This window comes from Pelobates fuscus, chromosome 4 (genome assembly GCF_036172605.1).
Source record: "Pelobates fuscus isolate aPelFus1 chromosome 4, aPelFus1.pri, whole genome shotgun sequence".
Lineage (NCBI taxonomy): Eukaryota > Metazoa > Chordata > Amphibia > Anura > Pelobatidae > Pelobates > Pelobates fuscus.
In genome coordinates, this window is record NC_086320.1 from 369,049,729 (window position 1) to 369,071,026 (window position 21,298).

At 42.6% G+C, this 21,298-nt stretch overlaps 1 protein-coding gene across 1 annotated transcript in view; it reads left to right on the plus strand.

Annotated features, from left to right (window-relative positions):
- Positions 1 to 20,843, plus strand: part of WDR86 (WD repeat domain 86) — a 52,217-nt gene extending 31,374 nt beyond the window's left edge. Inside the window, exons 5-7 of the mRNA XM_063450815.1 lie at positions 10,639 to 10,774; positions 19,732 to 19,835; positions 19,974 to 20,843. Coding sequence (XP_063306885.1) covers positions 10,639 to 10,774; positions 19,732 to 19,835; positions 19,974 to 20,183 — 450 coding nt within the window. The 3' untranslated portion in view covers positions 20,184 to 20,843. The remainder of the gene's footprint in view (positions 1 to 10,638; positions 10,775 to 19,731; positions 19,836 to 19,973) is intronic.
- The last annotated feature ends 455 nt before the right edge of the window (positions 20,844 to 21,298 follow it).

A 21,298-nucleotide genomic window follows, 5' to 3' on the forward strand; every position in this document is an offset into this window, starting at 1 on the left:
TTTGTTACATTACAGCCTTAAGTTCAATGTTTTGTTGATCTGAATTTTATGTGATGGATCAGAACACAATAGTCAAAGTTGGTGAAGTGAAATGAGAAAAATATATACATATAACTATTTTTTAGAGATAGAAAACAGAAAATTGGCATGTGCGTATCTATTCTCCCCTTTGTTATGAAGCCAATAAAAAGCTCTGGTGCAACCAATTACCTTCAGAAGTCACATAATTAGTGAAATTATGTCCACCTGTGTGCAATCTAAGTGTCACATGATCTGTCATTACATATACACACCTTACTTAAAAGGTCCCAGAGGCTGCAACACCTAAGCAAACACTGCCACGAAGACCAAGGAACTCTCCAAACAAGTAAGGGACAATGTTGTTGAGAAGTCAGGGTTACGTTATAAAAAAAAATATCCAAATGTTTGATGATCCCCAGGAGCACCATCAAATCTATCATAACAAAATGGAAAGAACATGGCACAACAGCAAACCTGCCAAGAGACGGCCGCCCACCAAAACTCACAGACCGGGCAAGGAGGGCATTAATCAGAGAGGCAGCACAGAGACCTAAGGTAACCCTGGAGGAGCTGCAGAGTTCCACAGTAGAGAATGGGGCATCTGTACATAGGACGACAATAAGCCGTACGCTCTATAGAGTTGGGCTTAATGGCAGAGTGGCCAGAAGAAAGCCATTACTTTCAGCAAAAAACAATTTGCAGGTTTTGAGTTTGCGAAAAGGCATGTGGGAGACTCCCAAAATGTATAGACGAAGGTGCTCTGGTCTGATGAGACTAAAATTTAACTTTTCGGCCATCAAAGAAAAGGCTTTGTCTGGCGCACACCCAACACATCACATCACCCAAAGAACACCATCCCCACAGTGAAACATGGTGGCGGCAGCATCATGCTGTGGGGATGTTTTTCAGCAGCCGGGACTGGGAAACTGGTCAATGTTGAGAGAAAGATGGATGGAGCTAAATACAAGGATATTCTTGAGCAAAACCTGTACCACTCTGTGTGTGATTTGAGGCTAGGAATGAGGTTCACCTTCCAGCAGGACAATGACCCCAAACACACTGCTAAAGCAACACTTTAGTTTAAGGGGAAACCTGTAAATGTGTTGGAATGGCCTAGTCAAAGCTTAGACCTCAATCCAATAGAAAATCTGTGGTCAGACTTAAAGATTGCTGTTCACAAGCACAAACCATCCAACTTAAAGGAGCTGGAGCAGTTTTGCAAGGAGGAATGGGCAAAAATCCCAGTGGTAAGATGTGGCAAGCTCATGGAGACTTATCCAAAGCGACTTGGAGCTGTGATTGCCGCAAAAGATGGCTCTACAAAGTATTGACTTTAGGGGGGGTGAATACAGGGCCGGACTGGGGATACAAGCAGCCCTGGAAAAAAATCTATGCCAGCCCCGGAGGATGGCGTGGGGAAAAAGAGGTGAGTGACAGACACACACACACCATGACAGACACACACACACCATGACAGACACACACACACCTTGACAGACACACACGTCTTGACAGACACACACGTCTTGACAGACACACACACACCATGATACACACACACCTTGACAGACACAAACATGCCATGACAGACACACACCATGACACAGACAGACCATGACACAGACACCTTGACACAGACACACACACACACATCATGACACAGACACACATCATGACAGACAGACACACACACACACAAGGTGAGTAAAAACACTATTTTTAAACACACACAGACACACACACATACACCATAACAGACACAGACACATTACAGATGACAGACACACACACTCCATGAGACACACACACATTTTGACAGACACACACATACCATGACAGACACACACATACACCTTGACAGACACACACATACCATGACAGACACACACATACCATGACAGACACACACGTCTTGACAGACACACACACACCATGATAGACACGCACACACACACCTTGACAGACACACACACATCTTGACAGATACACACATACCATGACAGACACACACACATACCATGACAGACACACACATACACACACACCTTGACAGACACACACACACCTTGACAGACACACACCATGGCACAGACCGACCATGACACAGACCCATACACCTTGACACAGACAGACAGACACACACACACCATGACAGACAGACACACACCTTGACACACACACACACCTTGACACACACACACCTTGACACACACACACACACACACACACAATGACAGACAGACACACACACCATGACACAGACACACACTGACAGACTGACATAATATAGCTACCCATGGGCGACCGGACAGGAGTCTTGCAGGGCAGACAGCTGGGTCAGGTGTGCGGGTGGCCACAGGTGGAAGCTGGCTCCTGACTGTTCTGCAGGGGGGAGCTGGTTGTTTCGGCGGCCGCAGGGGGGAGCTGGCTGTGCTGGCTCTGCTCCCCAGTGCGCAGCTTAATGAGACCGGATATCCCGGACTCAATAAGTAGCGCGCGTGGGCGGGGGAGCAGAGCCAGCACAGCCAGCTCCCCCCTGCGGCCGCCGGAACAGCCAGCTCCCCCCTGCGGCCGCCGGAACAGCCAGCTCCCCCCTGCGGCCGCCGGAACAGCCAGCTACCCCCTGCGGCCGCCAGAACAGCCAGCTACCCCCTGCGGCCGCTGAACAGTCAGGAGCCAGCTTCCCCCTGCGTCCGCAGGTCAGTCAGCTCTCTGTCCGGCCCCAGGTGCCGACGGCCCACCAGAAAATTTCCCGGTATCCCGGTGGGCCAGTCCGGCCCTGGGTGAATAGTTATGCACATTGACTTTTTCTGTTATTTTGTCCTATTTGTTGTTTGCTTCACAATAAACTGTTCCGCAGAGGGGAGCTGGTTGTTCCGGCGGCCGCAGGGGGGAGCTGGCTGTGCTGGCTCAGCTCCCCAGCGTGCAGCTTAATGAGACCGGATATCCCGGTCTCATTAAGTAGTGCGCGCGGGCGGGGGAGCAGAGCCCTGCGGCCGCCGGAACAGCCAGCTCCCCCCTGCGGCCGCCGGAACAGCCAGCTCCCCCCTGCGGCCGCCGGAACAGCCAGCTCCCCCCTGCGGCCGCCGGAACAGTAAGGAGCCAGCTTCTCCCTGCGGCCACAGGTCAGCCAGCTCTCTGTCCGGCCCCAGGTGCCGATGTCCCACCGGAAAATTTCCCGATATCCCGGTGGGCCAGTCCGGCCCTGGGTGAATAGTTATGCACATTGATTTTTTCTGTTATTTTGTCCTATTTGTTGTTTGCTTCACAATAAAAAAAAAAAAAATCTTCAAAGTTGTGGGCATGTTCTGTAACTTAAATGATGCAAATCCTCAAACAATCCATGTTAATTCCAGGTTGTGAGGTAACAAAACACGAAAATGCCAAGGGGGAAAATACTTTTGCAAGGCACTGTAAATTTCCATTTTCAGTAAGTTACACTGTTAGTTATGCCTTCAGGATCCTTGTAAATACATTTAAACAACATATTTGACCATTTTTATTTACCAATTTTTGTCACACCTACTGACTTAGAGAAATATAGCATTTTTGCTTTTATACAAATTTTTCAGACCCTGTGTGAATATTCTAAGGTTAAGATAAAGGATATATATATATATATATATTTTTTTTTTACATATATAAAGGTGAATAAATATGTGGAAACATTTTTGTGTAAATTCGCACAATTTCAATGCTTATGTTAATGTTTATATGCTAGTTATGCATTACTTGCCTCCAGGGCCGACCGAAGACATTGTGCTGCCTGGGTCGAAAGATGACATGCTGTCATCGTCCACCTCTGCACCCCACCTCCCCCAAACCTTGTGCACATCTAGTAGATGCAGTGTGTGTAGTGAATGCATTGTATGCATGCATATAGTGGATACAGAGTGTGTGTGTGTAGTGGATGCAGTGTATGTGTGAATGAAGTTAAGTGGTGTAGTGTCTTTGTAGTGGATGTGTAGTGGGTGCATTGTCTGTGTTTGTGTAGTTGATGCAGTGTCTGTGTAATTGATGCAGTGTCTGTGTGTAGTGCATGTACTGTATGTAGTATCTCTGTGTAGTGCATGTAGTGTGTGTAGTGGATTGGATGTAGTGCATGTAGTGTGTGTAGTGGATGCAGTGTCTGTGTGTAGTGCATTTACTGTGTGTAGTAGATGCAGTGTGTCTGTGTGTAGTGCATGTAATGGATGCAGTGTCTGTGTGTAGTGGCTGCAGTGTCGCTGTATAGTGCATGTAGTGGATGCAGTGTCTTTGTGTAGTACATGTAGTGTGTGTAGTGGATGCAGTGCATGTGTATAGTGTATGTAATGGATACAGTATCTGTGTGTAGTGCATGTAGTGTGTAGTGGATGCAGTGTCTGTGTGTAGTACGTGTAGTAGATGCAGTGTCTGTGTGTAGTACATGTAGTGTGTATAGTGGATGCAGTATCGGTGTGTAGTACATGTAGTGTGTGTACTGGATGCAGTGTGTGTAGTGGGGCTGTGATGGGCGATCAGTTTTCTTAAAATGTATTCCCCCCTACCTGTGATCAGGGAGGGGGGCACTTGTTTCCCTGGTGGTCCAGTGACACATTTTGCTACCTTGTCCTGTAGAGAGGGGGCCCAGAAGTATGTTCTTTCCCTCCTGCACCTTTATGTCTTCTCCTCTCGCAAACCGATTGAGTGTTGCCGCTGGTTGCTATGGGAATACTCTGCATATGGCAGAGCATTGCCATGGCAACCTGCGGCAACACTCTCACGGTTTGCAAGAAGAGCAGATATGAAGCTGCAGGAGGGTAACTTTAGACCTCTGGGCTTCCTCTCTGGGCTTCCTCAAGACAAGGTAGCGGGGGCCCAAAACTGCATATATATATAGCGGTAATCTCTCTATATATATGCATAGGCGGCTCAGGCTCCACAGCAGGTACTTTACAGTGTACAGGGGTGGCAAAATGCCACCTGGAGTCGTGGCCCCACTGGGGACAATGGACGGGCCGGCCCTGCTCGCTTCAAATAAATGTTATTCTAACATGTTTGTAATCAAAAAGTGCTTGGTAGTGAAGGGGTTAAGGGTTTATCCACTAAACCATGAAAGTTTTTGGAATTCAGGCCAAACTATTTTGGACAACACTACACAAGCTGTAGCTGTCACTGGTTTAAACTTTACAATTAAATTAATGACCATAGTCCTTTCTCAAATCATCAGAGCAACTGATTTCCTTAACCAATGAGCCATTTTGACTGGCTACAGATCGGTGCAGAGTAAGATGGAATTTGTAACATTGTTGAGGATGATGAGATTTGAGGTGCCAATAGGCACATTATTCTTAGGCTTCCCTACTCACATCCCCTCTGAATTTGATAAAATAAGGGAAAATATGAAATTTATAGTCACACGCCCATAGGCAGCTGCCTAGTCTGCCAATTGGTAAATCCTTCTCTGAAAGATTTATAGTTTGGCAAAAGATAGACGTCTGTGATGCTGAACCCTGGCTTGACATGACTGAGTGAGCGAGTAAAGCAGTAGTTCATCTGATAGTGTAATGGACTAGGTTTCCCATGATGCTTTGAAATGATGACCCATGTGACTGGCTGAGCAATGTGCGAAGTGCTATTCAAACCAACTGAGGTGCCAGAGGTTAGCCAACGGTGCCAAAGGTTAGCCAACGGTCTATTCGCCAAACCTCACGCTTCCTGTTTTTAGTTCGGGAAGACTGGCTGACCTGTGACCTCCAGAGGTGAGTTATACAGGTCAAAAGAAACATCTGACATTTAATACGCAAAGGTTTCCAGTTTGATATTCTTTAGAGACATTAGAATTCAAAAGTTGTTTTTGACCCGGCCGTGCACCTCTTAATCTTCTCGATGGTTAAATAAGACGATTTTAATGCATTGTGATAGATTCCTGGTAATATGAACTTTGTTTCTTACCACCAGCCAAAATAAACTCAAAAAACACATAATGTGTCTCCCTCCTGCTGTAAGCACCAGTCGATTAGCATCTGTAATTCTATCCGTGGATCATATAATAAAAAAAGAACAATAATTAGTTGGCAGACCTTTCAAGGTATTTTCCCCAATGTAGTTTTCCTAGAAATCCCTTTCATTTAAAACGCAGCTGTTATTGAAGGGGAACATCTTTGTGTTGGAGGTCAAATGCAACAAACGATGTGGATGACAGCATGGATCATCGGGTAATATTGACACGTACATGGGTTGTGTATTTATACAAGTTAAACCAATATTAGATTTTAGCTGACTGCAACCGGCCAGCCAAAAAAGGAAAAACGAACGCATAGTTGAAAAGGACTAAAATATTTTTCTTGGTTGGAAATCTTTGTGATTTCATTAGCCTGACCCCCTTCCCAATGGTAAGGACATGATATTAGCTTGCATGGACAACGCGTGTACGGAGGCATTGTTCCAACATTGCAGGCTCCCGCTAGCAATATAAATATTCTGGGTTACGTGGAGTCATCGATGGGGTCAACTTATTCTAGAGAACTGGATATCGCTGCACCTGGAAATGCTGAATCATCAAAGTATCCAGAGAGAGGCTTGGAGTGATAGGAAAGCACTTCGTTGAATCATACGACTATTCCATCAAAGGCAATGTTACTTCTAAACAGTGTACAGACTCACACAGTGCGAATTGCAGGGATTCAACGCGAATTTAGAAAAATGGATTTAAAACTCTCAAAGTGTCAAACATCTCCATATAAGCTTTAATTTAGTATCAGAAATTTGGGTCTGAAATGTAAAATGTAATCTGAATTTGCTTTACATTTCTGATGAGTCACATAGTAAATACCCCTAATGACAACAATAAGCTCACTCCTGTAACATGGAATGTAGCACTGCACACCTCTAATTATGTATACACTAGAGCCATTCCTCCCCAGCGCCTCTCTTTCCATTCCTGCTGTCTGTTTTTTTTTTTTAAGCAGCTCAGCATATTTTCCCACTTTTGCGCTCACCACAAAACTTTTTTCTTTTGAGTGTGGGTATTGTGATATTTCCTACGCATTAAGGTAATTTTGTGCTGCATATACTGTGTCAGACCACCTATGTGCTAAGAAGCATAGTATGTTATACTTATTCAAATTATTCAGTGTACATTGTGTATAGTGAAAACATTATTTTACTTTTTCATTATGTGTTCCCTGTGTATACTTTTTTGCGAGTGAAAATTACTGTTAACTTTTATGTGTATATTGTATGTTTTGTGAAGTTTTTTTTTGGTTACATGTATATATTTTTTTTTTTACTCTTTATTTTTGTAGTGCGAAAATTACAACAAGCTCACAATGCCACGATAGCTAATGTAAGCTTTCCGGATCAGACAATGATAAAGCATTTGATACAGCTGCACATTTTTACAATATAATAAATAGGCTAAGTCTACATATGAAGATATATGATGTTAGTAAAACATGTTGCTTTTTGTCGCTAGGTTGTACCATCTTCTATGAATGTTAGCGTGAGTAAAGTAAACAGTAGTTGAAATCTACGCTTATTCAAGAATAGGCTATACATATCATGGACGTTGCGTTGCAGTGTGCTGCGACAAACACCGAGAGGTGAAGTAATAAAAAAGCATTAAAGAAAAATAAAAAAAATTAAAGAAAACATAGGTAACATTGACATGGCTCCGATCAATGGCAAGTAGCGGAGTGTTAGGCTAAACAGTATACATTAGCGCTAATTAATTATATAGTGCGAGTGATATCAAACATGCTCGATAGGCCCCGGTAGCTACTCCCCGCATAGTAAAAACCATCATGAAGGGTGGTTGGCCTAGCATGCAAACACCCTGCACATTTTAACCTTTTATACAACCCCAGTTAGGTGAAATGTTGCAGTGCATCTAACTATGTGAGGTGGTGTGTATATCTCTGTGTACACGTCTAGTTCCTCTCATGTGTTGAGGCCTGGGCCTCTTATATCATGTTTGGATTGTTTGTCTTGCTATAGAGCTATTGGTATTGGGGCACAGTTGTACCCTTGTCTGGGCTATCTGAGGCTTTGTATAGGAATAAATACCAAGCTCTTGTGGTCGCCTGAGGGCGTGGGGGGTGGGGGGGGGTGGGGGTTACCGCCGACTCGGTCTGTCGGTCGATTCGAGAGTGGGCTATTTATGTGGGTACTCCCGTTTGTGTTGCGCTGAATATTTAAAGGAAAAGTTGAAGGGTAAGAAAAAACTAAATTAGCTAAACTCTTTATAAATTCAAAACTTTTGAGTTAGCCCTGCAGTTTTGCAGAGCACTATAAGGCTACTTTGTGTGATAGTCGTTAGTCCCAATGTCCTTATCTGGTATTGGCAGATCATATCAAAAACAGTTGAAAAAATATTACTTATAGAAAAATAAATTAGGCTGTGGTGGTACCAGGCCGGTATTGTTAGGGGACAACAGTGTCTCTCTGCCTGCAGTTCGAGGTGCTTCAGGTGGTGGCTGTGGCTTGGGATTCTTTCCTTGGGCCCCATGGGACAAATGGAGGTGCAGTTGCTGGATTCCAGATGTGGGTGGTGGTTAACGACCCGCAGTTAGCCATGGAGTCCCCTGGGAGCTCCAATGTAGGCAACAGACCCTTTGCTCCCTGTAGATCGTGAACTGGGTGCGTGGTGTCTCCATGTTGTACCTGCAGGGTGTGGGGTGATCTCCATCGATATTGTATGTTTTTCGCTCGTAGGAGGGACGTGAAAGGTTGGAGAGAGCGGCGCCAGGCAAGTGTGTTCCACGATAGGTCTGCGTAGAAGGAGAGTGGCATGCTCTCGAAGGAGTATGGGGAATGATTGCGTACCACGTTGAGGACCGCCATTTTGTCCTTACACCTCTGAAACCGGATGATCAGGTCTCGTGGTGCCTCGGATGGGGCCTTGACCGGTTTTGGTAAGCAGAACATCCCCTCTATCTCCACCGTTTTCGCATGCTTGGGCGGTAGAAGCGCTTGGAGAAGTCTGCGTACCAGGTGGGGTAGTTCTGCCTCCGTTGTTTCTTCAGGGATCCCCCCTGACCTTGAGGTTTAGACTCCTCCTTTGGTCCTCCGCCGCCGTAAGCCGCAGGTCTGTTTTTGCTTGTTGCTGTTTCAGCTCTAATACTGTTTGCTGCAGAAGCAATATTTGCTGAGCATTTTGGCTGGTTTCCCGTTCCAGTGTGCCCATACGGTCTGTCAGGCCTCTCAGGTCTTGACGGATTTGGGCCACGTTGGCCTGTAGTGTGTGTTGAATGCCCGCTAGCAATTCTTTCAGGACTGCTGTTGTGACTGTAGCTGAGTCTGGTGGTAAGGGTGGCGGCTTGGGGGCCGGTAGTGTAGGTACATGCTCCTCCATTGCTCCGTCTGAGAAATCCTCAGAGATATCAGAGGCATAGTCCGCGAAGGCGGCCATCTTGGGTTCCCCAGCTCTTTGGGCCTGTCGCCAGAGTTCCCCTATATTCTTACTCATGCTTGGCTTGTCCGGCTTAGCTTTCTTGCTCTTATGACCCATGGTGCCTTCGTCTTCCCGGTGCTCCATTTTGGGGTTATGTGGGAAGAGTTTATAGCCTTGTATTCTGTGTTAAAGTGGCTTGTTGGTGCTGAGCAGTTCCAACGTGCAGCCATTCAGTTCAGCAGCTTGGCTCCGCCCCTACATGTATATTTTTAAAGTATATACTTAATAAAGTCACTGACCCTTTTATTTTAAAGATTCCAATTATTTATATAGCATTGACATAGTACTCAGCGCTGTACAATAGGAAACAAGACAAACATTTCATTCTAAGAAAACAAGTATGACATACGAGATCAGTCAGGAGGTCAACCAGCACTCAAGTTATGTTTACATAGTAAGTGCTGATAGGAGGGGGTGCCTACCAATTATGACTGTAGAGTTGGTCTTAGTAGCAGCACAGATTTTTAGACCGTATTTATGTTGTATCAATATCTTCTTAACAGACAACATGATGTAATGTACAACATTCGGACACAGGGGATATGAAAGACAGTTCCATGTAATGACCTGACCTACAGCTTCCAGACCTCAAGACTTGTATTGAGACTTTAGAGACAATTTGTGATCTGTGTTCTAGATTGCATTGCATTTCTTTATCTTGCTGTAGAAAGAATGGTTGGCTAAAAAGATGATGAGATAGTTTAGAGTTGAAAGCTTCAGATGTGGATCCTGGTAAAATCACCCCATCATTTCATTCCAAGAAGGTCCATAGAAACAGTACCCTTGAAGGAACACTATAACACACAAACATGTATTCCTGACCCTATAGTGTTGAAACTACCATCTAGACTCCCTTGCCCCCCTAAACCTAGTAAAATCTTACTTGTATTAAAGTCTGCAGTTGCTGGCTCTGCCTCTGATCTGCCTGCTTGGCTAACATCATCAGAAATGTTGTTCTGTAAACCTGATGGAATGGATTGCCCATTGAGCAATCTGAGATACCTGTCAACAACTTAACTTCTCCAAAGAATAACAGAATAAGAGTTATTTTTTTTTTTTCAACGGAATGAGTTGACATTGTGTTAAGATACCCAATAACGTAACAGTTAAATGTATGGCCTCGATGTACAGAATGAATCAGTTGGATGTTATATTTTGGCTTGTTTCTGTGATCACCATGAACTTTTGCCGTGTTCTTACAGATGGTGGGACGCCACATGTATTCGGGCAGTGCGGACCGGACAGTGAAATGCTGGTTAGCAGATAGCGGGCAATGTATAAGGACTTACAAAACTCACAAACACAATGTCAGCACCTTGAAATATCATTCTGGATTCTGTAAGTTATCTCAAAGCTACTTGTTACTGTATTTGTTTGGACATAAATACCAAAATTGTCAAAGCCCCTACTCAAGGGCAAGTCATTCACAGGGTTTTTAGGATACCACTGCGTGTTATATTTAACCAAAACATAGAGCAATGCTCGAGCAAAGTGTTTAAAGGGTTACTCCAACCATCATGACCACTTTTGCTTTTAGAAGTCGTCATGCTGGCAGGAGTCTGTATGTGCAGTGTTTCTAATTTTGTGCTTGGGGCTAGTTGCCCCCCTGGCACATGTGACTCCGTTTCAGGCTGCTCTTTGCACAAGTCACGTCTGTCGTCAGCGGGATGGCAAAATAAATAATGAGCTTCTCCTTTGCAGCACTGTCTGTGTGCTCCCTCCATTCATAGCAATTGATTTATTTATTTTTTTAAAGTTCCCTCTCTTCCCTACCCTGCTTAGAGGGCACGTAAGTTTTTGGTATATTTGCAGGTTTATAAAGGGTAAGTAGCTAATACTACATTAGTGCAGTGTATACTTAAAAGCAAGATTTTTGTTACAAATGGTTAGAGTAACCCTTTAAATCTGAGCAGTCAGCAGACACAAACCACTGGCGCGTACAGATAATTGCACAGAAAATTCCTCCCAACTGTTTTCCAAATTTTTTTCCAATTGTCCAAGGAATGAAAACTGACCCTATATAGCTCTCAGCAAATATGCCAGAATTGTATTTTGTTTGCTGTAAGAAACATAGAAACACAGAATGTGACGGCAGATAAGAACCATTCGGCCCATCTAGTCTGCCCAATTTTCTAAATACTTTCATTAGTCCCTGGCCTTATCTTATAGTTAGGATAGCCTTATGCCTATCCCACGCATGCTTAAACTCCTTTACTGTGTTAACCTCTACCACTTCAGCTGGAAGGCTATTCCATGCATCCACTACCCTCTCAGTAAAGTAATACTTCCTGATAAGTGTCACGCTTGGTGTAAAACACAATACCGGGGCAGCTATCTGTGTAAAACCTAGAAAAATATCAAAATATAGAAGTGAGCAAAGAAATTCAAATACACATTTTTAATGCAGTTTGAGTTTAAATAAAACAAAAGGGCCAATGGAAGGATGCGCTGGAAAACACAAGGGGGAATATGCAAGAGAATAAACTAAAAACAGTATTGGGAGTCCAGCCAAGTAAGATATATGTTGACTTGCGCTTTGTTCTGAGCAGAGATAAGCGCTTTAATTTTTTTATTACACAAGCCAGATTTCAGTTACTGCTCGTACTTCATTAGAATAAATGGTAAAAAGCATAAAGTATAGAAACAGATGTTCCGATGTGGTATTACACCATTTTAATCTTTCATCTGTTCCTGATTTTGGGTCCACACAAGGGCCCACCTGCAGCTCAAATTATGACACTCAATCCTTCTGGTTAAAAGTTGAAAAAAAATCACGTGCTTTCTAAAGACTCTACAGCGTGGTCTGGCGAGTCGCTTTAGTGGGTAATGAAACGACTGAATAGAATTACTCTGTAATGCTCATGGCGTGCGCTATCTGCTGTGGATTGAGTTGAAATGTCACTGTTTCTAATCACGCTTCTGTGTTCTTTAACAATACACATTAGTAGCCAGGGGAAAATATCTTTTTTGGGATGTTTTCAGCAATAGGTCACTGTTGTTTTATGGTTTTTTATCTGATGACTTTGGTCCATCTCACAAATAAGCCTTTCTTTTTGAATCTAAATGTATATATAACATTATTATTATTTAATAATAATAACATACAATTTTATTATTATTTTAATAAAATATATTAATAATGTTCTCTCTTCTAAAGTAAAGCCCTGAATGTTGATGATTTAGTTTCAGCCTTGGCTTTATAGAGACACTTTGGTAATGATGACACAATCACTAACTAGGACAATGCAAGTTTCAAAATACCCCATGGTTCCTTGAGTGAGTCTCATGACGAATGGCCAATCCAGAGCATTTGCAGTGAGTCTTAATCACACAAGCGATCTCTTGGTTCTGTGTTTTGTACTTTGCACATTTTTCCTCTAGAGCAGGGTTCCCCAAACTCCGGCCCTCCAGATGTTGCTGAACTGCAACTCCCATGATTCTTGGAATGAAATAGATAGCCAGAGAATCATAGGAGTTGTAGTTCAGCAAGATCTGGAGAGCCAGAGTTTGTTAAACCCTACCCTAGAATAATATTAACCAAAGGCTAAAGGTTCTCGCAGGCTGTTAACAGAGAGAAAATCCAGACCACATTAGACCCACTGTACAAAAAACAAAGCTTAACATTTAGTCTCTGGGCTCTGCAGAACTGAAACATTTCAGAATTAACGAGACATAGATTTTTATTTTGACACACACACATTAATCTTTAGATTACCCCCTTTCCAGAAAAGAATCTTTGTGTTTCTAAACTATTACAAATACTTTTTCCCATGTAGAAACTGGTGGGGGGGGGGGGGGGGGCTGCCCCCGGCACTCCGAAGGACGAGCCACACTGGCACCATTATTATCCTCTTTCTGTTGGATATTCTTATCTACATTTATGTCCCCATCAGTTGTATCCTTTTACTGGAGTGACAAAAGGATGTTAAAATACAGATTAAGGAACAGTGCACTCAAAAAAATGCACAGTTTTGAATCTTACAAGGCTACTTAAAATCCCCTATCTTAGCAAACAAACATGGGGATTCAGTTACACCAAATGGCCATATTGTGTTAAGTCCACCACTGCGTAACACGATACCCCAATAACAGAGGTCCTACACTCATTTTAACACGGGAGATAAACATGCTAACTGCAATACAAAAAGTGACCAAAATGAAAACTCCAATGTTTTGGCAATAAGCCACCATCTAATAAAACAAGTATAAACTTCAGTGTTTAATAAGAGAATTACATGCAAATGGACAGGGACTTACCCATATATTTCCAACATGAGCAGTCGGTTTGTCATATATAAAAGGAAAGATACAATAGTGCAATATTGTAAAAATAAGTATATGTGAGGGAATAGGAATGCTCACAATTGTAGAGCCTTATAAGCGCTGTGGCTCTAAATCTAAGCATTTGCTCTGCCTTTTGGTGGCAACGCAACTTCTTCTGTGGATCTTTCAGATTACTCCAGTAAAGTATGTACTAAACAGGAGACACAAGATATAGAGAATAGTACATTATTATTTTATAATATAGGTAGCAACGTAGATTTGTTCATCTGCTCACTGTTTCTGGAGCCCTTAATATGCTAGCTCCAAGCTTTAGCACAATTTGTCGCAGTTTCGATGCCAGCTCACCAAATCTCACTATGTAGTGAATAAACTGTTGCATTCAATATGCATAAAATGGCACATTATCCTACCAATAGTGATGTACCGAACTGTTCGCCGGCGAATAGTTCCCGGCGAACATAGCATGTTCGCGTCCGCCACCGCGGGCGAACACATGCGGTGTTCGGTCCGCCCCCTATTCGTCATCATTGAGTAAACTTTGACCCTGTACCTCACAGTCAGCAGACACATTACAGCCAATCAGCAGCACACCCTCCCTAGCAGACCCTCCCACCTAATGGACAGCATCCATTTTAGATTAATTCGGAAGCTGCAACCATTTTTTTTTTTTTTTCAATTTATTATTTTTTTTTTTAGTGCATATAAATGTTACAAGTAGATACTACCCCCAGACACTCTGTGTTACTGCAGATACTCCCCCCAGACACTCTGTGTTACTGCAGATACTCCCTCCAGACACTGACACAGAGCAGAATAGGGACTGTTCCCCCTACATAGGGTCACTTGGCAGATATGGATTGACACCTATCCTAAGGATCCCTGATAAACACTGACACGGAGCCCTCCATGGGTGAAGATGGATTAATTTTTTTTTGTGCTCGGGTTTTTTATTTTATTTTTAAGTTCGACGGGTATGATGGCTTTTTATTTGGCCTTTTTTGGGGCTAAAAAATGAAGATTTTAGAAGAAGAAGACGTTGAATAGTAAGTTGAATTTTACTTTACCGGGTAGTAATTTTATTCCCCCTTCACTATTTTTTAGGGTGAGGGGGGTAGGTAGGGGCTTTTTTATTTGGCTGTGTGACTAGGGGCTTGGGGGACACACACTGCATACACTATACACACACTGCACACACTATACACACACTACACACAATATACACACACTATACACACAATATACACACACACTGTACACACTATACACACACTGCATACACTATACACACACTGCATACACACTATACACACACTGCACACACTATACACACACTACACACACACACACTGTACACACTATGCACACACTATACACACACACTACATACACACTGCACACACTGCACACATTATACACACACTACACACACTATACACACAAGATACACACACACTGTACACACTATGCACACACTGCACACACTGCATACACTATGCACACACTATACACACACACTACACACACTGCATACACACACTATACACACACTATACACACTCTATACACACACTGCACACACTATACACACTATACACACACACTATACACACTCACTATACACACAATATACACACACTGTACACACTATACACACTCACTATACACACAATATACACACACTTTACACACTATACACACACTGCCTAAACATACATTTAAAAAAAAAAATGCAGCTGTTTTTTACATTTCAAAGTTGGGGAGGGGGGTGCCAAATAAAGGATCCGCCCCGGGTGCCAAATGCTCCAGGTACGCCCCTGTATAGAGGGGAGCCATGTTACTCTGTATATAGAGAGGAGCCATGTTTACACTGTATATAGAGGGGAGCCATGTTACTCTGTATATAGAGGGGAGCCATGTTACACTATATACAGTGGAAACATGGCTCCCTCTATATACAGAGTAACATGGCTCCCTCTATATACAGAGGGGAGCCATGTTTACACGGTATATAGAGGGAAGCCATGTTATTCTGTATATAGAGGGGAGCCATGTTACACTGTATATAGAGGGAGCCATGTTACTCTGTATATAGAGGGAGCCATGCTTACACTGTATATAGAGGGGAGCCATGTTTACACAGTATACAGAGGGAGCCATGTTACTCTGTATATAGAGGGAGCCATGTTTACTCTGTATATAGAGGACTGTTTGCGGTGCGTTAAACGGGGAGTTTGGTCTGTCACTGTGAAGCGGGCGTAACCCTTACACTACCTGATCGATACAACATCATACCTGATGTTTTAAAGCACGTTATTCCAAACAATTTAGGAATGTTAGGTGATTTATGCCCTTTATGGATTAAAAGCAGACTCTGCATCAACTGTGTAATTTTCCATGGGAGTTTTGCCATGGATCCCCCTCCGGCATGCCACAGTCCAGGTGTTAGTCCCCTTGAAACAACTTTTCCATCACTTTTGTGGCCAGAAAGAGTCCCTGTTGGTTTTAAAATTCGCCTGCCCATTGAAGTCAGTTCGCCGGTTCGCGAACATTTGAGGAAGTTCGCGTTCGCCGTTCGCGAACCGAAAATTTCGGGTTCGCGACAACACTACCTACCAAGTGGAGTTGCCCAAATTGTGAATTAAGGTGAATGGCTGTTATGCAGTGCTCAATAGAAATCCACCGTGACCAAAAAGTGGGCAAGTTGACGTGTATGTTGGGTTCACAGAAAAGCCTGCAAGTCAGCCAACCTGGGTGCCCATCATCTGTCTGTCTGTGCTTTTGTCTCTGTCTATTCGTCTCTAATATAATGTTAGTCATCGGTGGCATATAATTGCCAAAGTGTTATGATAGTGGCTGCCATTGTTCCTTAATGGGTTAATAGATGAGGTTTAAATCTGTAGTAAACATGTCAGCCTTGTCTCGTGACATATGTTTAGATCCAATGCTCCAGCACAGCAGGTTGCTATAGCCCGGGCAGGGCGGAGTGCACAGCTGAATGACTTTAACGCATTACAGTTAATGGCCGAGATACAGAGTGAGGCCAACACAGTTCACTGACTGGGCTTAGCTTAGCTTTAGCAAGCACTGTTTAAAAGCCATCGCCCTCTGATTTATTACATACTCGAGTCAAATCCACTGAGTCTTGTAAAAATAAAATTCATTGATCATTGCAAAGGATTTCCATTTTGGCAATCCGAGCAGCAGAAGAGCAGATATAGCTATGAAACTAATGAATGGAACCTGTGCATGTAGCACCTGGTTTTGCCAATAGGCATCTACCTATAGGCACCTGTCCACTAGAGTTGAATATCCTGCCTACAGATGTTTATCCTTTTGCTATGGTTATTGAAATTTTATTTTATTCTGGAGGGAGAGAGAGATGTACATCCTGGCTCTTTTGTGAATCCTCGAAATATCATTGAGCACGCAACATAGAGGTGACGTTTTAGGTGGAGATATTGGTGTCAGAATTCTCTGCCTACAGGCTCATGAGTCATGAATCCTCCACGACCCACTCCCTCCACTGAGTTCAGAAGTCTTGGAAAGCTGGAGGCATTAAAGGACCACTATAGTGCCAGGAAAACAAACTTGTTTTCCTGGCACTATAGGGTCTTTGGGTCCCCCCCCACACTCTGGGTCCCCTTCCCGCCGGGCTGAATGGGGAGGAAGGGGTTAAATTCTTACCTTTCTCCAGCACCGGGCTCCCTCGGCGCTGGGGACTCTCCTCCCTCTTCCGACGTCAGCGCTTTCAGTCAGTCCATTTCTAAATGCTTTCCTATGGACGCTGGCGTCTTCTCACTGTAAAAATCACAGTGAGAAGCTCGGAAGCGCCTCTAACGTCAATGAGACAGCCACAAGAGGCTGGATTAACCCTATTGTAAACATATCAGTTTTTTTTTTTATCAGCAGGCAGGGTTAACCCCAGATGGACCTGGCACCCAGACCACTTCATTAAGCTGAAGTGGTCTGGGTGCCTATTGTGGTCCTTTTAAGGGAACTTATCTAAACCTGTTCCTCCTTAGTTTTTATGAGTTATGTATAAAATTATAAAAATTGGCCATCAAATTGAAAATTTTAGACTACGTGCATGCCACTCTAAGAATGAGACAGGTAAGTGAAGTGCAGTTATTTCATTAAAAATAGGCTAAACAGTCAGTAATGCCTTAACAGCAATATTTTTTTTATGGAATTACAAACAATAACCTGCCTGACCAATAGAACATACATCCAGTGTCAGCCACTTCTACCTCACTGTGTTTTGTTAATTTAACCTCCTACATCATTTTGTAGCCGGCATGTTATTAATATTTGTCTAAGAGTGTAATTTATTTTCTAAGGTAGTCATAGGGATCTATATTGGGTTTTTTTCAGCTTTAGGTTCAGCACATGGATTGATGCTGAACATAGCGTTGGATGCCCTAGACAACACAACAGGGAGAGTTACATATTACTCATTTAGTAGATAGCTATGTGCCAAGATGTTTGTGGTAAAACAAAACACAACAAAACTCCCCACAGTGCAAATGGAAAAATGACTGATGTGCATCACCGGCATATCTCAAGTTGGACTTTGGGAAGTCCCCCTTGGGCACAGAAACTCAAGAAATCAAGTTTCCATAATTATTCCAGTTCCCAGCTTGACATGCAAATGAGCACAGACATATTCATTCTGCATATATGTAGGTACCTTTAGCAATGGATGCTGTTCCTAACACTTTTTGAACTTCCAGACCAGAATCAGCATCATGCTAATGAGCCCCACAAGGTTGAAAACGCAGTCATAACCCGTGCTTTGGTTTAACCAAATGCTGTGTTTAAAATAGCGTCCATCTTATAGACTGTAAGCTCGTTTAAACAGGGTCCTCTTCAACCTATCGTTCCTGTAATAATAATAATAATTGGCAAGTGTATCGAAATGCAAGGTGTATTCTGAAACACAATACCAGTCTTTGGGTCATTTTCATGTCAAGCTGGAAACTCTGGAAAGTTCCCTTAGGGCAAAGAAACTTGAGAAATTGTTTCTACATCTATCCCAAAGTCCATCTTGAGGTCTGCAGGTGGTCCATAACAGCAATCTTTTTATATAATAGAGACAGATTATTATTTTAATGGTATTTATATTGAGCAAATTGTTTTGTCTTCTGCCATTTTAATAGCTTTATAGTCCTCTATATGTCCATATAGTCCTCTCTATCTCCTCTAGAGCCTAACCCAGGGATTGGCAACCTCCGGCACTCCAGATGTTGTGGACTACATCCCCCATAATGCTCTTACAACCATAATGCTGGCAAAGCATCATGCTAGGTTTAGTCCAAAACATCTGTGCCGAAGGTTGTCTATGCCTGGCCTAACCTCTCCTGCTGTTTTTTTTTTTTTTTTTATGGAGACACCTAGCGCTCCTGAATATTATTCAGTATTTCTTACACACCCTGGTACAACGTCCTCTTTTATTGCACTTTGAATTTTTAGAACCAATTTGTACTGTTTTCTCTAATATCAAGAATGAATTACAAGGAAGTGCAAACCTTCTGTCCTAAACTAATAAAAGTTACATTTTATAATTCCCCTTTATCTCATTGTGGTCCTTTTCCTATGGGTTAACATTTAAACCATGCTGTCTCTATATCAATCTTGCTTCTTTTTTTTTTTAAAGAAAGCTGAGCAGCACATGAAAAACAGTTGACAAGTTATAGGTGATTTTTATGTTTTTTCATTGACTTACTTTACAGAGTGTCACTTTCCTTTTAGAAGGGTTCCTAGGTGTCTTTATCACTTACATCAAAATGATTATCAGTTTCTAATCTATAATTAGCATGTCAGGCCTTCCCTACAACATTATTTTACTAACTTTATTTAACATGTGTAAATATATTACCTGCACACATCAAACTAAAGCGGTATTTGGAAATGATCATTTGTCTTGGTTTATTATGTATCAATATGTAGCAGCTATAGTACAGGGGTACATATTGCCGAATGTGCGGTCTGATGCCTGTTATTTTGCTGTCTAGTGTTTACAGGAAGCGGCGATTCCTGCGCCCGAGCTTTTAATACGAAGGCTGGAATCTTTCATCATGTTTTTGAGGGACACACGTTCATCGTTAACTCTCTCCAGGTGTGTTTATTAAATATCTCGTTTATACATAATAGATTCTGAAATTTCCAGATTTGCTTTGTCTTAAAAATATTTAACTTGATAGCATGTGACGCAATGGATAGAAAGTTAACTGTACATTGTGCTAATCTATTTTAGATCCACAACAACTTCCTGTATACTGCATCGCATGACGGGACACTGAGAGTCTGGGATATTAGTGGTTTCTATGAATACAGCAAGCATCAGAAAAAAAGGTCCTTACGCAGCACCAATTCCCAGAAAGGAAGCCTGTCCCACATTTTTAATAACAAAGTTGGCTGCGCAACGGACGTGAATGTAGAATATGACCCAGCCGATATGGTGTGATGTCACGAAGAGCCTTCCACCGGCATCAAAGTCTGGAGAACAACTCATTTTTAGTTTAGAGGTGTCCCACCATGGCAAAGAGTATTGGCACAGATTACATTTGTCTTGATCACTCTTGCTCTTTCACACTCATGGTGTATTGAAATGGTGAATTCTATGGAAACTTGTATAAATCCACAAATATCGCAATGCGGGATCACCACTCGTGCAACATTTATTTATGGTGGAAAACAATGAGTAAACCTGGCTTGATACAAGTGTTGGTCTGACATGACAAGGTGTGATCGCCTTTCCATAATGCCTCTATTTTATTTATCGACCAGTTAGTCTCCCTACGGACCAGACTTGAGAACTTCACTTTTACTAGAGGATACAAAACCAACAATGACTCTAACCATTTCACAGGATGCAGTGAATGGACTTGTTTAGTTCTACAAACCGTTAAGGACATTGCAGAACAGGATTGAAATGTCGGCTGAATATGTCGTAGTAGAACTGTATTTATGTTTTTATTTTGACCGTCGTGGTTTGTACAGCCATTTCATGGACAATCAGTAAATTGTTCACATCAAGAAATAAATATTTCTTAATCTTTTGAAAAAGGGCACAAAATCTCTTATCAGAAACCCACACGAGAAATTGACAAACACGGTATAGTTAGTAAAACATTTTTTTATTAAGTAGAAGTCCTTCCACTGGCACATAATATGTAGCCTATTTAGTAAATCCAGGGAGATAGTGAGCAGGGTAAATGTCTGCAACCTGGGCAGGGTTTAAAAAGCACAATGCCTTCCGCTTCTGCTGAACAGGCAGAGGCATAAAAATGCAGAGGCTGAATCTGCGCATGAATGGTTTTGGACCCCCTCTGACAATCATAATCCCTCTATGAGATAAACTCCATTCACCCTGTGGGGCCTAGCAGGAGAAAAGGACGATACATTTCTGACTTTTCTACTTCCACACATAGCATCACTGTTGTGGTTACGAAGAACTCAAGGGAACGTCGATCATTGGCGCAGGACATTGAATAGAATTCTGTGTTACCAGAGTTTAGACCTCCACATCACAATAAATGGAGTAGGAGATGTTTTAACCAGAAGAATAATAACTTGAGT